General features: G+C 40.1%; 1 protein-coding gene across 1 annotated transcript in view; it reads left to right on the plus strand.

Annotated features, from left to right (window-relative positions):
- Positions 1–5901: 5901 nt before the first annotated feature.
- The window catches only part of DCAF5 (DDB1 and CUL4 associated factor 5), a gene marked incomplete at its 5' end in the record, with an annotated part of 19524 nt that continues 7769 nt past the window's right edge, over positions 5902–17656 (plus strand). Inside the window, 2 exons of the mRNA XM_010074581.1 lie at positions 5902–5968; positions 16908–17035. Of these exons, the coding sequence (XP_010072883.1) occupies positions 5902–5968; positions 16908–17035 (195 nt within the window). The remainder of the gene's footprint in view (positions 5969–16907; positions 17036–17656) is intronic.

A 17656-nucleotide genomic window follows, 5' to 3' on the forward strand; every position in this document is an offset into this window, starting at 1 on the left:
CCTCCAGGGATGGGGCATCCACAACCTGACAAAAGTTGTGTCTACTCTGATCTTTTCTGACCCAAGTTTCCCTGGCCCCTCTGAGAAAAGGACAGACATGCTCAAGTGAGTGGGAGCTAAGATTTAAGAAGTTTTGTCTCTTTCAGAGCTTGCTTGTTAGTAAAGCTGTAAGCTGTTAGTAACTTAGCAGCAATCACTTTTCAAATGTTTATCATCTCTGTACCAGTACCCACGGTCTCATTCATCCATTTATAATTATATGGTGATGGTGCTTTTTGGTTTGTGCTTTTAAGACAAATTCTGATACATTCTTGTTCTCCCCAACATTAATAGGGCCATTCAAAAGACTTGCTGATACTTCTGGAAAAATGATCCGTGACTGCTGGTCCCTGGTCTAGGGCCAAAAGCTTAAAAGTGTCTCTGATATAGGTCGTAAGTAAGAGGAAATTTTATGGAAACAGGAATTGTGGATGTTGGAAACTGTGAAATAAGGTTTGATTTAGATACAATTTTATTGAAATACGCCATACTCAGTAGCACCTGAGGAAATGCAGTTTGTGGGATTTTGAAAGCTTCCAGACTGGCAGTGGTAAGAAAAAAATAAATTCCCCAGAGTGGTAGTACTCTGCAAAATGCAATGCTAATGCTACTGTTATGAGACTATAGCAGCAGCAGATTAGATCTCCATTTATTTGTATCAACTGGTGTAATTTCCTTGGGGAGAGGGAAAATGGGAAGCATTACAGTGGGATGAGTGGGGAGCACTAGTCTGAAGTAATTCTGCCAGATTCCTGATGATAGTTCATTTTAAGCATTTTCCGCGTTCTTAAGGCTCAGACTGAATTTGTGTTTTCTTCAGCAGCAGACTCTAACCACGCCTGAGAGTTTTCTTCCTTCTAAGGCAAACTTCTAAATCAGCAGCTTGTAGTCATCTGGAAGCCTTTTCCTGTCATTGTTGCTAACAGCTAGACATAGAAGCTGATTCTTCCCTTCTAAAAAACCTCCTATATTAATTATTAGCAATTGTTTTTCTGTCTAATCTCATGTTCATGTGAATATTGTGAATGTTGATTTCCAAAGTCCTGGTCAGATACAGCAGCAAAAATGCTGACAATGAAACACGTGGTTTTAATATTGATCTTTCCCCCCAGACATCGGAGCGTCTGCGCTCCTCACGCAGTGTCTGGTCCGATTCAGAATTCAGCACTGCACTGGTTCTTGAGATTATGTTCTGCTTGGAGTTTGTCTTTGGTTGGGGAAGGCAGGAGGAGGGAGAGTGCACACTGTCTTAGCCTTTTACTTGTCTCTGTGAATGCACATGTTTTTGCCTCTCAGTGGCCTGCCTCTGTGATTTGATTATCTGGGCTTTTGTTCTTAGACTGAGTAGAAGGTACTCTGCTAGGATTTACGCACATCCCCTCAGGACTGGAAATCCTCAGCCACAGTTACAGTGGAGTCTAAGCATATGCAGCATGACATTCTTTCACCTACCCCACCCCAACCCCTTTTCTTTCCTTTCTGTTTCTTCCTTTTAAAAAGTACTCCGTTCCCTCGGGATTTCAGCCTTATTAACTAGGGCTTGGTGCACTTCATAGCAGTTATTTCTTTGAATTTTTTAGTAGTATGGACTGACTTTTGCGTTTTTCTTGGTCCTTATTCTCCAACTTTCAACTAGTGTGGAAAACTATTGGCTTATTGTTATACTAACAATGAATACATCAAAGAAAAAATTTCACAGATGATCATGTAAATGTCCTAGAAATGTCAGTCAAGCTGTGCTCTCCAGAGTCCTTGGGTTCCCATTGTCTTGTGCGGAGAGTACTAATTGGAATTGAGTTTCTTTTTCAAATGTCATGGAAGAGGCGCGTTTCTGGCTTTAGCAGCATGAGTGTCTGCTCTTGAAGCTTCAGCTGGCACATCCTTCTTGCAATAGCTGCAGTCATGAAGTTGTGCTTCTGGCAGTCTCTTGGTTTCTGTCTGAAAAGCCACATTCTACTTCTCAGACCCCTGTCACCTGGTCTTACAGAAGAGGACAAAAGGAATGCATTTGGGGATTCACTTCTGTATTATGAGAACAGCAAGAAAACATGTACCCCAGAGGTATCCTAACAGGGAAGGCAAGTGGAAAACAATGCTGGCTGCTACAGTGGTGGCAGTGAAATGGCAGAGATACCAAATAGTTGGATATTTTGTGGAATATGATCTATTTCTGGTAATTATTGTCAGAGCTAACTATCAAAATAATATATTTATATAAAAAGTTCACAACTCACAACCCATTGTTTACATCAAACTTGTGTAGGTCACTTTATTGATTAATGCTTTTGGCACTTACTGATGGCTGTCTCAGTTGCAAGATTAAACCCATAAGCACTTCTTCAGGACAGCTTAGATCCTGAGCTGAGCTTTGTGCTGTGAATAGACATAAATTGCAATGCAGATGCTTTATTCATTCCTATTTATTTTCTCTTAAATCACTCTAGAATATGTTGTCTCAGTGTATCCGATTGGTGCAAATGTCATTAGCCTAGAAGATGGTAATGAAGTGAAGGACTTCATGGTGCATTTAAGTAGGCGGGAAATATCTCAAATAGAGATAGTTGGATTAAATATCTCTGCTATTGGAGATATTAAAAAGCTTTCTGGACATGGTCCTGGGCAGTCAGCTCTGAGCAGGGTGGTTGGACCAGATGACCTCTGGACATCCCTTCCAGCCTCAGCTGTTCTGTCTTTCTGTGAACCACTTTAAGATACTTCACCAATTTCATTCTTTAAATTCCCCAAATTGTGACCACCTGAATTTATGCAAGTCCATGTGCTGAACTGCAGTTTATGCCTCTGTGTGGCCTAATTTTGTCTTCCCAGTAGCGTTTTCATGAAGCTGTGATGTGTGATGGAGTCTAAAGGTTTCAGGTGGGCATTTTCGTGATACTACACATCTCTCCCCCCCCCCCCCCTTCCACCCCCCTAGCCCAAAAACCAACCCCAATCCACCAAGACAATTATTTTCTTTTCTACTTTAGTAATCTTTGAAAATATTGAATCAGAAGAGAGCTCTGGAGGTCATCTGGCTTAAGCTGTTTCTCAGAGCAGAGCATCTTCAAAGTCAGGTCAGGCTGCTCAGGGAATTGTCCAGGTCAGTTTTGGATTTGCAAGGGTGGAGATTCCACTGCCTTTCTGGGGCCGAGTTGCAGTGTTTGTTATGTTCCTCCTGAACATGCTGTTCCTTTGTGCTCAGCTAGAATTTCCCTTGCTGTGACTATTGCTTCCTGAGCGTTCACTGCACACCTCTGGGAAGAATCTGTCCCCAGCTGCTCTATATTTCTTCAGACAGTGGGAGACTGTTGAGGTCCACTCTGTCCCTTCACTTCTTCTTCTTCTGGATAAATAAAGCCAGTTCCCTTAGCTTCATGTGCCTTCAGCCCCAGCAACCTTCATCCACTCTTTGTCTGATTCATTAGTGTCACTTGTATCAGGGGATCCAAACCAGACACAGTACTCCAGGTGTGGCCTCAGAAGTGCCAGGCAAGGGGAATAATCACTTGTCTTGACCTCCTGGTTACCCTCTTGATAGTGCAGTCAAATTGCCGTTAGTCCACATCACTGAAAGTGCACTCTAAATTCTGCTGTCTCTAAAGCAAGACAGTATACTCAGATCAGTGGTCTTTGGAGGTGGTATGTTCTTGTTCAGTGGGCAATGATACACCAGATTTCCTGGACAATTTGCCACTGAGTCTTACAGGATACACAGTGTGTTTCTTTGCAGATCAGTTTGGAAGCTGAAGTCTCACAGACACTTTGTTCCCTGCATGTACGTAACGTTTTTTTTCCATATTGTGTGCCTGGTGCAGGATATCTGAAATATGTCACTTTGGGGCCTGTCGTTGTTGGTAGGTTTGTTTGATTTATGATGTGAAGTGCTAAATGACTCTTGTATTGAGGAGTTGTTAGATCTTGTTTGGTTTAAAAAAGAAAAAAAGGCATTATGGTCTTAAATGGAGATACTGATCTTTCTGACTGTTCTAGGAGTCTCAATTTTTCCCTGTATGTCCTAGGCAAACCAGTTGCTGCTTCAACCACACAAATTGGTAATAAAAGCAAACAACTGGCAACAGCTTTATAACTTTAAACAAGGCTTGTTTTTCCATGTAGCATTTCTTGTGTAACAAATCATATTAGAGGTGCTTTCTTTCTGATTGCTGGGAGGTTGTCTAAATGAGCCCTTAATCTGCGTAGTTTTGGCACAGTGGCTCAGCCTGCTGTGGGCTAACATTTATGAGCAGTCAAATGAAAGGGAAACACGTATTCCTGGCACCGCCAGGTCAGTTTGGCAGAGGTAAGCTGCCTAAGTGCTTGAACATGTTGGCTTGTAGAAATAACTTTCTGGCGTGGAAAGGATGGGTCTCTGAGTGATGCAGAACTAGTGTGCACAAGTTTTTAAAGGAACTGTTGTTTGATCAGTGCTTCTTATCTGTCAGAAAATGAACAGAATTGCATTCATAAGTGCTTACTCACATCCTACATCCTTAAAAATAAAGAGAAGAAAGAATGGTTGTATTGTGATAGTAGGAAACCAGAGAAGGGATTTTAGTGGTTGGTTACTGCATTTTTGTGGCTGGAAACATCCAGACACTGCACAAATGTAATTAGCATTGCAAACAGAATATATGCAGATTTATAGCAGTTTTCTGCATGTTAGTGTGTATTGTTTGTTTGTTTGCTTCTCAGTCCTGTGTTATTCCAGGACTTGTCTCCTTACTCCTTGGTATTACTTTGCCTGGTGAGTTTATGTATCCCTGGAGAATGAAAGACAGAAACTAGTTATATTTGAGCCAAACAAAACAGAACTTGTCTCCTATCAAAAGTTAGAAAAGGGACAAACTTCCTCCATTTCTTTCTTTTTCTCCCGTCTCTTTGCCCTAACTTTCTTGACTGTATTGATCAAGCAGAAGCCTTAAGTCAATAGGGGGCTAGAGATTTATGCTGTCTGTACCAGTATAATTTGAATTGGAATCTGCCCTTGGTTCCACTATGTGTCATCTCATCGCTAACCTAGGAGAGAAGTAAGTGACACGGAGGAAGCTTGTTGGAGAAGCGATATTTGGAGACAAGGAGCAGTTTGTGGCCTCTTGTAAATGAGAGGTGTAAGGTTTTTACCAAGTCAGATGTCACCTGTCATTCCAGTGCATGTTTGTAGTATATTAAGCTACTTCAAATTGCATGTTGCCTAAACTTCTGTACAATAAAGAGGGTGCTTATCGTTCATGCACTGTTGAAAAAGGGCAGCCTTCCATCTCTTTGGAGTAACTATAACCAGGAGAAAAAGGAGCAGTATGATAAATGTGGGTTTTTAAACCGCTTGAGACTTGCTGACAGTGAATGTTTAGCATTGGTTTTGTTCAGTGTTCAAGATCATTCTCAGTGACCGTCTTTTGATGAGCCAAACGTATGCTTGTGTGTAATGGAGATGCTAGCTCTCTTCTGAGGTATGTGTGTGATGGAGTTTTCCTTGGTAGTTCAGGAGATGAGAAAAAAGGATTAAAAGGCCATTAAAAAAAGACCAGAGTTGCAGGCTGCAAGATATGAGAGTTGGATCTAGGCACACTAGTGTTAAAGCCAACCAAAATCCATAGCCTTATTTAGCAAAGAAAACATACACTTTAGGCAGTAGGCATTAGATACATGAAGTATGCTTTTGAATTTTGGTCTGTTTACATGCATGCAACATTCTGGTGCTGGTACCTCACCCCCAGTTAAGGCCAAGTTGATCGCCAAGAGGCAAAGAATGATAAAAATTATCTTTTTTTCTCATTTTTGGTTTGGAGAAACTAGATCAAAAATAAAATAACATAATTTAGGTGATGCGTTGTGGTAAATTGCTTTTATTTTTATTTCTAACAGTACATCCTTTCGGGCTCTGACGACTTCAATTTGTATATGTGGAGGATTCCTCCAGATCCAGAAGCAGGTAAGTTTTGTGGGTTTGGAATTTGAGGGAGGGAGGGCAACTGACTGATAAATACTAGTTTGGCTTTCTAAAAAATTGCAGTGCTCACTCAGCTTCCAGATCTAGAGCAATTCTGATGAAAGCTGGAATGGGAGAGTTTACAAATGCCTGATCCAGTCTCTGGATAACAATGGCCAGTGCTATTTGAATCTTTTGTCATACTGATTTTCTTTTTATTTCTCTTCTTGTATTATGATCATTTAAATCTTCTAGATGAGCTGATGAAGAGAAAGAGCTGTGGCTGGAGCAGGGTGTGTCTTTCCTCCCTCTTGTCTACCAACTCTGCTTCTTTTAAGCTGCTCTGAGTCCACTGAAGAACTTAGAATCTGTTATTAAGAAATTTTGTCTCATAATGAAGCTTGCAGCATAAAATGCTGCTGGATACACAGGCTGCTTCTTACAGCTCCAGTGCATTGGCCTCTCTTCCCATTTCTTTCTTCTTACACCAAAACTGTCCTACTGATTTCTGATGCAGAGCAGTTATGCTCTTTTACTTTCTGGGTGGAGCACTATCAGCAGGTGGAAATGGCCACTTCTGACTCATTTCTGACCCTTTCCCGTGCTGGGGCAGATGTGCTAAGCAAGTAGTGCTAGCTCAACTCTGTGTGAAAATATAGGAGAGGGGCATTAAGGGTAAAGAAAAGCAGCAATGTGTGTGTGATGTAACAGTAGTGTTAGAGGTGCCACAGTTGGTCAGTGCCTAATTTGCTGTCATCTAGTATTGTGTAGGGTTTGGCAATACGAGACTCTAAGCCATACAGCATCAGCACATCTCTTCTGTTGAAACAAATGTCTGTGCTCTTTCAGAAGGGTGTTGAATCTTGGTTAAAAGGCTCAAGACTTTAGGAAATATACTACCATTTCTATTTTTAATATCTCTGACAGTTTGAACTGTATGTTTAAGTGGTATTAAGTACAACTGAGTGCTATCCTGTGGTCTCAGGTGCTTCAGCAATAGAGAGAATTACAAGCTGCGTTAGAGGTAAAATTAAAATATTTTGTTTTATTTTCAAAGGCTGTTAATCACAGCTGTGTAATCCAGAGCTGGGAGGATGACTAGCCTCTAAAAGGTTTGGTTAATGGCAAGGTTTTGTGGAAAATTCTCAATACTTAAGGAATTTCCTCTTAGTTAAAACAAAGGTTACATACATGTAAAATAATTATTTATCTGTAAGTTTTTATGTGTGGACTGTAGAATTACATTTTGTGCATGTTGCTATACATGTCCTGATTTGATTTGTAAATTCTGGATTTGTGATTTTGTGTTTATCTGGCTGTGATGCTCTTGAAAACTTTTTTTCCCAGGCAGCTAAAGATGACAAGCCCTTTATCTGGGACCTTTGGACAAAGAGTGATAGCTAGAATTGCCACAAAACAATGTCATATGTGTTTTGGTCAGCTTTCTTGTTTCTGGTTCTTGTAACTTGAGGAAGGGTGTCAGTAAACTTGCAACATTTCAGTTACAAAATTAGTTACTTAAGGTCAATTGCCCTCAGTGGTTGCTTAATGGGATCAGAAGATCCTGTAGTAGGAAGGTGTATGTCTTGGTCTCTTGCAACTTGAGCAGTTCTCTTACTGAAACATTTTAGGGAAACTCATGAGCTTTGTTTTGTTAGACCTGGAGATTGGGCTTGTGTGGCAAATAGCTCATTGACCATCCAAATCACCTGTGATAGGCTTATTGAAGCTCTTCTTTTCTTCATTCAGCTCTTTTTTGAAGGATTGTGCCTGTTTTGAATGTGATGAAACATCCTGTTTTAAATCTCAGCCTGTGGTTCAGAATAATTGTTCAGCTGGAGAGGTTGCTGTGCTTCCTTCTTGGAGAAAGAGTCTTGCTGTAGGGCTGTGGAGACCTTGAAACGCTTCTGCTTCGATGGAAAACTCCTTGTTCTCATGTTTTAGCTTAAACTAGGAGTATCTTTGGGTCTGTGATATGAGGGGGTGGAATGTGGTCTTTCATTTAAAATATTGCATAAACTAGACAGGATGATGTAATGTCCTGTACTGATGGTTGATATTTTAAATAAAAATATCTCTCTAACTGTTTTCTACCTTCTGGCTGAATTCGGACATGGCGTTGCTATAAATATTTATGATACAGCTCCCTTAAATTATGTCAACTATTTGTAAATAGCAACTCCTTTGCAAGTATAAATCTTTTTACAGAGCTGTGTCCTTAACAACAACTCTGAAATAGATTATTTTGCTTAAGCACAGGTGCAGCAAGTAATAGCTATCCAATGGTTAGTAACATTACTACACAAGATGAAGAAAAGTGGGAAGGAAAACACCAGTCAGACAGCTGCAAACACATTTCAAGTTGGAGGAATATAGTTACCTGGGTTGGTATTTTGCCAGGAAAGTGGAAGAAATTCTGCTGGGTTTTTTTGCAAATAATCATAATTTAGAGGTGTCTTCTCAGGAGGGTGCATTGAGTCATTCCCTCTCAACTAGAAACTCTGCCAGTGGTTTTGTTCGGTCCAGTTATTAGACAGGACTTACTTTGGGGTGGGGAGGTCTGTGAAAAAACGTATTTCCTCAATTGCTTAGGAGGCTATTCTGCTGAAGAGTTTTATTGGCTGTCTCCCTCCACAATCCTAGATTATTCTGAATAGGCCAGGATTTCCTATGCCAGAAGGTTGGTTGCGTTTTTGACCACCTTTTGTCCTTTCCTGAAGATGGAATAGTTTGCTCATTTTTCCACTTTCTTCTCCATCCAAGTACTACCCAGTTTTCCACTGTGCTTCAGAAGTAATTGCCGATTGTCTGGTAAATTTGTTAGCCAATTTCCTCTTTAAAACGTATATCCCACTTTTATTCAGAGGCAGTTTCTAGCAAAATTAATACATTGGTCTGGCAGAAGAAAAGCAGTCTTCAGTTTCCACAGCTTTTACTTGACTCCAAGGCAAGCTAGAAGTGAGAAGAGACATCGGTCCTACATGACCTGCCCAGCAAGACTGTTTAAATACTGCCTGAAGTGCTTATATGTTAACCTAACTCTTATAAACATGGTCTCTTAGCTGGTAAAGAATCCCTGTTCAAGACAGAACCTGACATGTCTTGTGGGGTAATAGAAGGCTTAGTAGACCAAATGTTTTGCAAAATGGAATTTACATTCCTCACCCACTGCTCTGAATCATCTTTGCAACTCGGAGCTTGTTTCTTGCTTTTGAAATATTTCAAAAGATGCTATGTGAGGGATATGATGTTTATTTGTGATTGAGAAGGCAGTTGGGGATCCCTCAGCTTACGTGAACAGACTGTCACCAGACTTCTGAAAAATTTCACTAAATCAGAACAGCAAACTGCATTTCAAAACCTCTTTTTAGTTCTGTCTTTGTAACTGCAAGCAAGAAAGGGCCTGTCATTGTGGTCCAGTTACTAAACTAATTGCACCAATTTTTAGCAGAACTGATGCAATTTTTCTTCCCTTTTTTTCTCCTCGTTGGTCATTGTAAGTGCAGATGCCTCTTTAGGCTTGAAGCCTGAAGAATTCAGCAGCAGATCTTTTCACAACATTTGAACAGGGTTATCTCATTGGAGACAGCTTGTGGTTCAAGTTCTCAAAGTTCCAGGCTAATAAGTGAAGATGAATAATAGATGATTAAGTGTTTCTTAATGTCTTCAGCTATATTTGTGATTTTTATGTATGTGCAGACATACATATATAGCTCTCAGCGGGAAGCCATCTGGCCCAATGGGCAGCATGCTCTGGAAGGTTTATATTTTTTAAAAAAATTATTTTTCTGAGGTGTAGTCTTGGGATCTAAACTGTTTTACTTTTAGGTCTGTAGTTTGTCTCTTCCTTCAGGTCAATGTTGACCATAGTGTGCTATGGAACACTTGTTTGATTATCACAGCAAGTAAGTGGTGGGGCAGTGTAGAAGAGGTTCTTGTATTCAGTGGAATTTAGACTGGCTTCAGTGTCAAGTGGACTGTAATACCAGAAACTTGTGGAAATACCCTGGCTAGATGTCATCTGTCAGAAAGCAAGGCATCATTGGGCACTTTGTAGTGCGCAGTGGAAGAAGATTCAGCATCCATGACTATTTCTTTCTTTTGCCTTAGCATGTTTAATATGTAATTTATCACTAGAAAGCTGAAGATAACACTGAGCACTGGGACAGGCTGGAGAAGCCTTAGTCCACAGCAACTACCCATCCAATTGTACCAAAACTCCTTCCTCTTTATTGTTTTGAACATGTTTGCAGCTACCAGTACAAAATAAATGCCCAGGCAAGCAATTTTCACACCTCCATTTTCAAAAAATGAGCAGTCAATTGTGTGATAATTTCAGTGACATTATTCCCTTCATGTTCAGGAAGCATAGTCGATGGTGGTAATTTGCATGGTTCCAATAACGTTGTAAAAACCATTGCAACCTATGCAGTTAAACAAACAAGAGCAATCTCTCTCAGATCAGGAGAGGAGACAGAGTGGAAAGGGTGTGCCAAAGTTTTTCTATAGTAATTTTGTTTTAGCTTTCATATTGTTGTTCAGCTCTACTGGTGATAACAACAGTGGGAGGGTTGGTGTAGATAAGGAGTAGATAGATAGGACAGATATTTAGCAGCAACAAAAGAAGGAAGAAAATATACATCTAAAAAGAGCCACTGCCACTACAGCTTTCTGCATATTCTTTAGATGTTTAAATATGATTTTTTTTTCTTTGTCTTTCGGAACCTCTGCAGAAGTACAAGACCACCCCAGGGCTCGTTCTAGGCGTAGGCTGGGCAAGGTGTGTGATTGCCTGGAAGAGCAGGCTGCCTGAGGCAGGTGCTGATGCCAGCCCGCTGCTCCCTGTGCTTATGCTAAAGCAAGCATAGGCCATGCTGATCCTTCCACATGTCCTGGGAGGTGGAGGGTGGGTTCGCAGGTCACAAAGGAAGCAGTCTGCAGATGGAGTTGGAGCTGCTTTCTTATGTGAAGACACTCCCTTTCACTTTGTCTTGTAGTAGCAGAAGTACTAAGCCAGAGTCCAAACTATCTCCTCTTACCATGCCAGAAGGAAAGGGGATCTTGGTCAGCCCTTGCTCTTCTCACCCCATATTTGATGTGACCAAAGTCAGTTTTTCCTGTGCTGTTGAGAAACCTTGAAGTTGCTCTGGCTGCTGCCAGAGCTGGAGTCAGATTCCTGATACCACTAGAAGGGATGCTGCAGGACCCTGTGCTCTCAGAGCAACAGTGCTTGTGTTTAAATCTGCCTTCTCTTCAGATGGGTCTCTGAGGAGCAAAGCCATTTGCTGGCATGCATTGTACAAAAAAAATACACGTGGGTGAGTGACCAGAGAGAGACTTTTTAAGGAGCCTAAACATAATCTGCTGCACTGAAGGCCCTATATGCTATGCATATTTGCTTGCATTATGCTGTGCATTTGCTTTTCAAACTGTGGTATCTCTCTTCCGTTAGCGCATCATGACCTCATAGGATTCAAATGCAGGGCAGTGGCCTACAGTCTAAATGTGTCCTGGATTATTATTAATGAAAACTAAATTTTAAATGAGCTTTCTACTGTAGTGCCAAGTACTACAGTGGAATGGTATGCTGTGGCACACTGGCAGCAGCTGCAAATATCTGGTTCTTCTCAGGAGTTTTCAACAGTTTGAGTAATTCACAAGGCTTGTATGAAGTTATGCTTTGGTCTGTGGAACGTCTTTCTACCTTATATGAACAACCAGTGGGACTTCTTTTTCAGTGTCCTAGATAGAAAGGACTTCTTAATGAGGTCATTTAATTCCTCTGCTGCAGAGCCAGTGGAGGATTGTTCCTTATCCCAGCAAGTTCTTCAGAGCTTTGTCAGGTTTTTTTTAAATGTTTGGAGCAGCACAGATCCCATTAGTTTAGAGGCTGTTCTACATTCTTACAGGATTTCTGCAGTAGGGCACTTTTCCTAACAATCTGTGACTTGCCTTTTTTCCTTATCCTCCAAATAATTAATTCTTGTTTTTTTTAAACACTGCTATGTGTTGTGGAACTTGCTCATGGGACGTCAGATTGCTGTCCAAATAGCTCACTCTCCTTCATTGTGATTTACTAGGGTTTTCTAAAATGTGCTGGTATGCACCATCCAGCATGTTCTCAATATGTGAAATGTCAACTCATTTGCATAAATATTTACAAAACTGTATAGTTAACAAAGATTTCATTAGCATAATATTTAAAACATAAAATAATAAAGGAAACCAAGAATTAATCACTTTGACAACTTAGTAGACACATACTACTTCAAAAGTATTTTATTATTCCTTCCTTCTGTCTGTATTGGAGGCTGCAGATATGCCTTGTGTTGCCATGGTATTTGTGTCAAACGTGTGTAGGGGAAATCTGTTTTAAAATGTGCACTTTAGATTTAGCCTTTTATAAGTTATTTCTTCCAGCTGGTCAGATATTGTAGTAGGATATTATTTAAAGAATTTTTTGAGACTCTGTATTGCTCCTCTTTGGAGCGCTTATTTGCAGAGGGATTTTCTTGACATTTCACTTTGTGTATCAAATAAAAGCAGACCAAAAAGACATCGACCGGCACAGCTAGAACACTAAACCACTACTCAAAACTGTCTTTAAGCATAGCAATTTTTAGAAAGTATTGCAAAACCAGCTAGTATAGCTCCATCCCTTCCCCCCAGTAGTTAGAGGTTAGAAAGTTAGAAATCTAAAATCAGCATACGCTGTCTCTGAACACTTTAAGACTTTTTAATATTAATATTATTAATAACATATATGTAAGTTAATTGGTTCTGTATAGACACTGCTTATACACATGGTCACTATCTAAGACTATAAAAGCTGCCATGCTAAAACAGTTGCAGGACTTGTGCATGCCACTAAACTCAGTAGCAAACATCATCTCCTAAAAAAAAACCCCAAACCTCAAAAGCAAAATTTGAGTGTTGTTGGGATAGCAGAGGCCAATTCTGATGAAACAATACAAATAAAAATACCAGTTAAGTGAAGACAGCAAAAAGAAATAGAAACTATTGCAAGCAAAAAAAGGAAGATGGCCTCAGGAATTTGCACAGTTTATGGCCAACCTCTACTTAATGTACAGGTGCACCTTTTTTTTGCCAGCAGACATGAGCAATCTTAACTCACACCGTGAGATGGCCAAAAGCTGTGTGGCTGCAGCTAAGCCTCTGCTGAGAGACCAGGGGGATTCCAGACAAGTCTGGACACAGGTGTATGTCTGCCACACAGATGCTCATGTTAATATGCTACCAGCTTTGCTGGTCTACTCTAAAATGAAGGGACTGCTATCATGGTAAGGATGTGGAAGGCTCTGCATTAAGCACTTATAGATGTCACTTAAGCACATAGGAGTTGGTGGACAAAAATTGCATCAGGCAAGGGGTTGTCCAAAAATTAGGTTCTGGGGCAGTCTATTATAGTTGACACAAAGATTATCAGAGTAAATGTTTTTTTGATTTAAATTATTAAAACCTCTTGTACTACTGGAAAAAGCTGACTGCTAAGATTCATGATTGCACTAATCTGCTCCTAGGGGACTTTTCCTGTAATTGGGCTGTTAGTTGTTTAAGGGGCTTTATAAGGAAGTTCACCTTCGCTCTAAGAGGAGTGAAGTATGTTCCAGCACTATGCTTCCTCTGATTTCACTGTTAACGGCTTAAAAGGAATTTAGGGAATTTCAATGTTAAAGCAGAAGGCTTTGGAGTTCCTTCATAGAATCACAGAATGGTTTGTGTTGGAAGAGACCTTTAAAGATCCTCTAGCCCAGCCTCCCTGCCAAGGGCAGGGAACATCTTTGGTAGACCAGATTGCTCACAGCCTCGTCCAACCTGACCTGGAACACTTCCAAAGATGGGGCATCTACAACTTCTCTGGGCAACCTGTTCCAGTGTTTTGCCACTCTCACTGTAAAAAAATTTCTTCTTTATATCCAATATAGGTCTGTGTTCCTTTAGCTTAAAACTGTTGCCCCTTCTCCTTTCACTATAGACCTTGTCAAAAAGTCTCTCTCTGTCTTTCTTGTAACCCCCCTTTATTGAAAGGCTGCTATAAGGTCTCCCTGGAGCCTTCTCTTCTCCAGGCTGAACAACCCCAACTCCCTCAGCCTGTCCTTGTACAGGAGGTGCTTCAGCCTTCTTGTCATCTTTGTGGCTCTTTTCTGGATCCACTCCAACAGATCCATGTCTTTCCTGTGCTGAGAACTCCAGAGCTGGATGCAGTACTCCAGGTGGAGTCTCATGAAAGCAGAGTAGAGGGGCAAAATCACCTCCCTTGACCTGCTGGTCATCCTGCTCTTGGTGCAGCCCAGGATACAGTTGGCTTTCTGGGCTTCAGACACTGCCTGAATTTGACTACAGCCTAGGGAGAACTGTGTTCTAGACATAGCATGCTGTGCACTTTTCATCCAGTGCTCTTAGTGTATAGATAAACATTTAAAGTTTAATGCCAGAAGCCAGTTCTGGCATTAAATAACTTTTACTAGGAAAATAACCATGGGTTAATTCACACTGCTGACAGTACCACAGAAGGACAATGACTGAGTTGGAATTGCAGACCAAGATATTGGTGCCTTAAATTTGTATTTCATGTCCATTATAATTCTTTTTTGCTCATTGTCTGTCTAACTTCTGTCTCTTCTGTAAGTGTTTTTTAGGGCGTATTTCTTTTTTTATACTGAATTCAGGCAGCTAGAGTCCATAGATAGTTAAAATTTGGTTTAGGCATTACTTACAGACTTGGAAACATTTCCTAAGCAAATTGTCTCTCCATTCGTGAGGCCCTGTTTCTGAGAACATTTGTCTGCTAGGTCAAGATAAATGTGTTGAGAACTGGACTTGATGTAGCCATCTACTGCTGGCTTTGATAGATGCAATTGGATTGACAGCTGTGATTTGGCTGGAAAGAATGCTGTGGGAGTAGGACAACTTGCCATCAGCCATAAATGTGGTCATGAATGTCTAGCAGGGTGAGCACAATGAAAGGGCATGAGGAGTCTCATAAAATGGAAGAGAAAATCAAAAGACCCCAATTTGGCAGTTAATGAACTTGCTCTCCAATCAGTTACTTCTCGGTCAGCTTTGCTTACACTGGTGAAATCTTGCTCTAATGGCGAAAGGCAGAACTTACCTCTGAACCTTTACGGAAAATGAAGTGTACCCAAATAAGAGAACCCTTCCAGGTAGCTCAATCTCAGTGTGGTTTCAATTACCATGTTTAGAAGTTAACAGGAGCGATAGTCTCCCTTTCAAGTTTTCTTATTTTTAAATGAGCCTTCATTCTGTATACAAAGTCTTTAAAATGGCCATGCCTTTTGGTCCTTGGAGTTGCTTGCCATCTCTTTCACCTTCTTCAGGCATGTTATCTTTCTGTCCCAAAGGGCCATTAGACTGCAGTTTGGTCTGCAAAAATCGATTTGTGCAAACAGAACACTTTCCAGAAGCAGTAAAAAGATCTGTCTGCAGATTTTTAGGAGTTGGATGACTCCTCATTTCTAAATCCTTATCATGTTTGTTCACCATGTGCTCATCAGTTCGGTCTTCAGAGTGTAGTTATAATGAGTGCAAGGGATAGAGCAGTTTTTCTAAGAAAAAAGGGGCTGAACACAAGCTCACTAGCTGCAGTTCTTTATCGTTTATGTAACCTAACAAATGGAAGGTGATACAGGAATACCTTTTTTTTTTTTTCTTGACCCTTCTATCTTGCTACTCTTCAGTATTAATGCAAGTTTTTCTGTAGGAAATGTGCACTGCAGGAGAACTCTGACTCTGTTTTAGAAGACAAGTTGTTTAACGTTGGGCTTAGGGCTTAAACCAGAAGCTATTTCAGCTGAAAGAGCTCCTGTTGAGGACAAAGGAAGACAGCAAACATCTTCATCAAGAAGAACATGAAGTTTACTTGTTTAGTGTTAAGACAGCTATAAGTAGCACAGAAGCTAATGAAATAACTTTAACTTTCTGTAAGGTGTGCTTACAACATTTGAGGTTGTAAATAGCAAGATTGTTTTCCTCTGAAGTGGTTTTCAGTTTTTACTTCCCTTCTTTTAAAAGTTTTTGTTTCTTTCACTGAAGGTGTTAATCAGAGCATGTTGATTGACACTTGTTTATTCAGATACACAGGTGTGCTTTCTAACAAATTTATGGTTTTAAATGTGTGAATCTATGAATATAAAAAATTACTGAGTGACAGTTTCTTGCTTTGGTGCATAGACCTAGCAAGAGTCAACGATGAGGCAGAGGTTTGAGTTTTACTGTTAACACAAAAGCATTCCACTTAAGCTAATTCCCTGCCTTGTGACAAAGAATGGTATAACCCACTGGTCAGTTGTGTTGTTTCAGATCCCTCTCTGAGCTGGACTCACAGAAATATGAGTTGTTACAGGTCCTGGTCTAGCAAAGGCTTATACTAAGTCCAGATATAATGTAGCCTTGAAGATTGCCTCTGTTAGGTTTCTACCCGTCAGACTAGAGTCAGCTGTGACAGCATTGGATTTCTGATTTAAAAAATAAATTTAAAAAATAGAGCATAGCTATTAACAAGTCAAACCTCTTTATTTGTCTCTGCCTCAGATTTACAGACTGCGAGTAGTGTCATGCCTTAGGCACCATGGTTTCACTGGTGATTTCATTAAGTATGTATGTTGTTCTAATTCACATACTTGTCATATTAGGGCAAAAACCTTCATTGTTTGTTTAGATAGTTGAACTAAATCTAGCCTCCAAGTCCTAATTTGCAGGAAGGATGCTTTTCATCAAACTTGTGGCTTTTCTTAGGAGCGTTGCTCATAAAATTGGAATTCTGCAGACAACACAGGCCTTAAAATATTACAAAATAAAGCTGAAGCTCATTGTCAAGTGTAATATGATTTTAAATGATTATGAATGAAAGCAATATGAAGATTTAATTATTCATTTCAATGTGTGCTTGTTTTTCCCCTAGGTGGCATCGGCAGGGTTGTCAATGGTGCTTTTATGGTATTGAAAGGTCATCGGTCAATTGTAAACCAAGTGCGGTTTAATCCTCACACTTACATGATCTGTTCTTCTGGTGTTGAAAAGATTATAAAGGTAAGATTAATTATCAGAAATGTGTTCTTTCAATATTTCAGTTCTTTTCCACACCCATCTTGTCTTCTCATCTTATTATTTTGTGAAGTGGTATGTCTCATTTGCTGGCTAAACTGATGCAAATTTTTAATTGGGCATTTCAACTTTAAACTCTGGTTCAATTTTAAAGGTTTTAGAGATTAGGGATAAAATCAGAATTTCCTGGATTTGTACGTTGGAAATGGACTTTTTTCCAGTTTTATTCCATACATAACTGAAGTACCATGCAAACAGTCCTCCTCAGGGGAGCTTGGTGACAGCTGTAAAGTGTGATCTCCTAAGACTTCTGATACTTTGGGATAAAAATTAATAAAAATCCCTCCAAAGAGTATCACTGAGCCTCAGCCTAACTGAATTTGTCCCAAATACTGCCTCAGGAGCCCTTCTATAATTTTTGTACACATTTCTGCATTGAATCAATTCAACATACCTTTCTGTGGCTTCCAGAGGAAATGGGACTCTCAATACCTTTCACAGTATGTCTTTTCTGAATCCTCTAACAATGTACAGTATTTTTAGAAAGTTTGTGCCTTTTTATGTGGACTGCAAAGAGATAGCAAACTTTGTTAGGTTCTGAAACTT

This window comes from Pterocles gutturalis, unplaced genomic scaffold (genome assembly GCF_000699245.1).
Source record: "Pterocles gutturalis isolate BGI_N339 unplaced genomic scaffold, ASM69924v1 scaffold27437, whole genome shotgun sequence".
Classification (NCBI taxonomy): Eukaryota; Metazoa; Chordata; class Aves; order Pterocliformes; family Pteroclidae; genus Pterocles; species Pterocles gutturalis.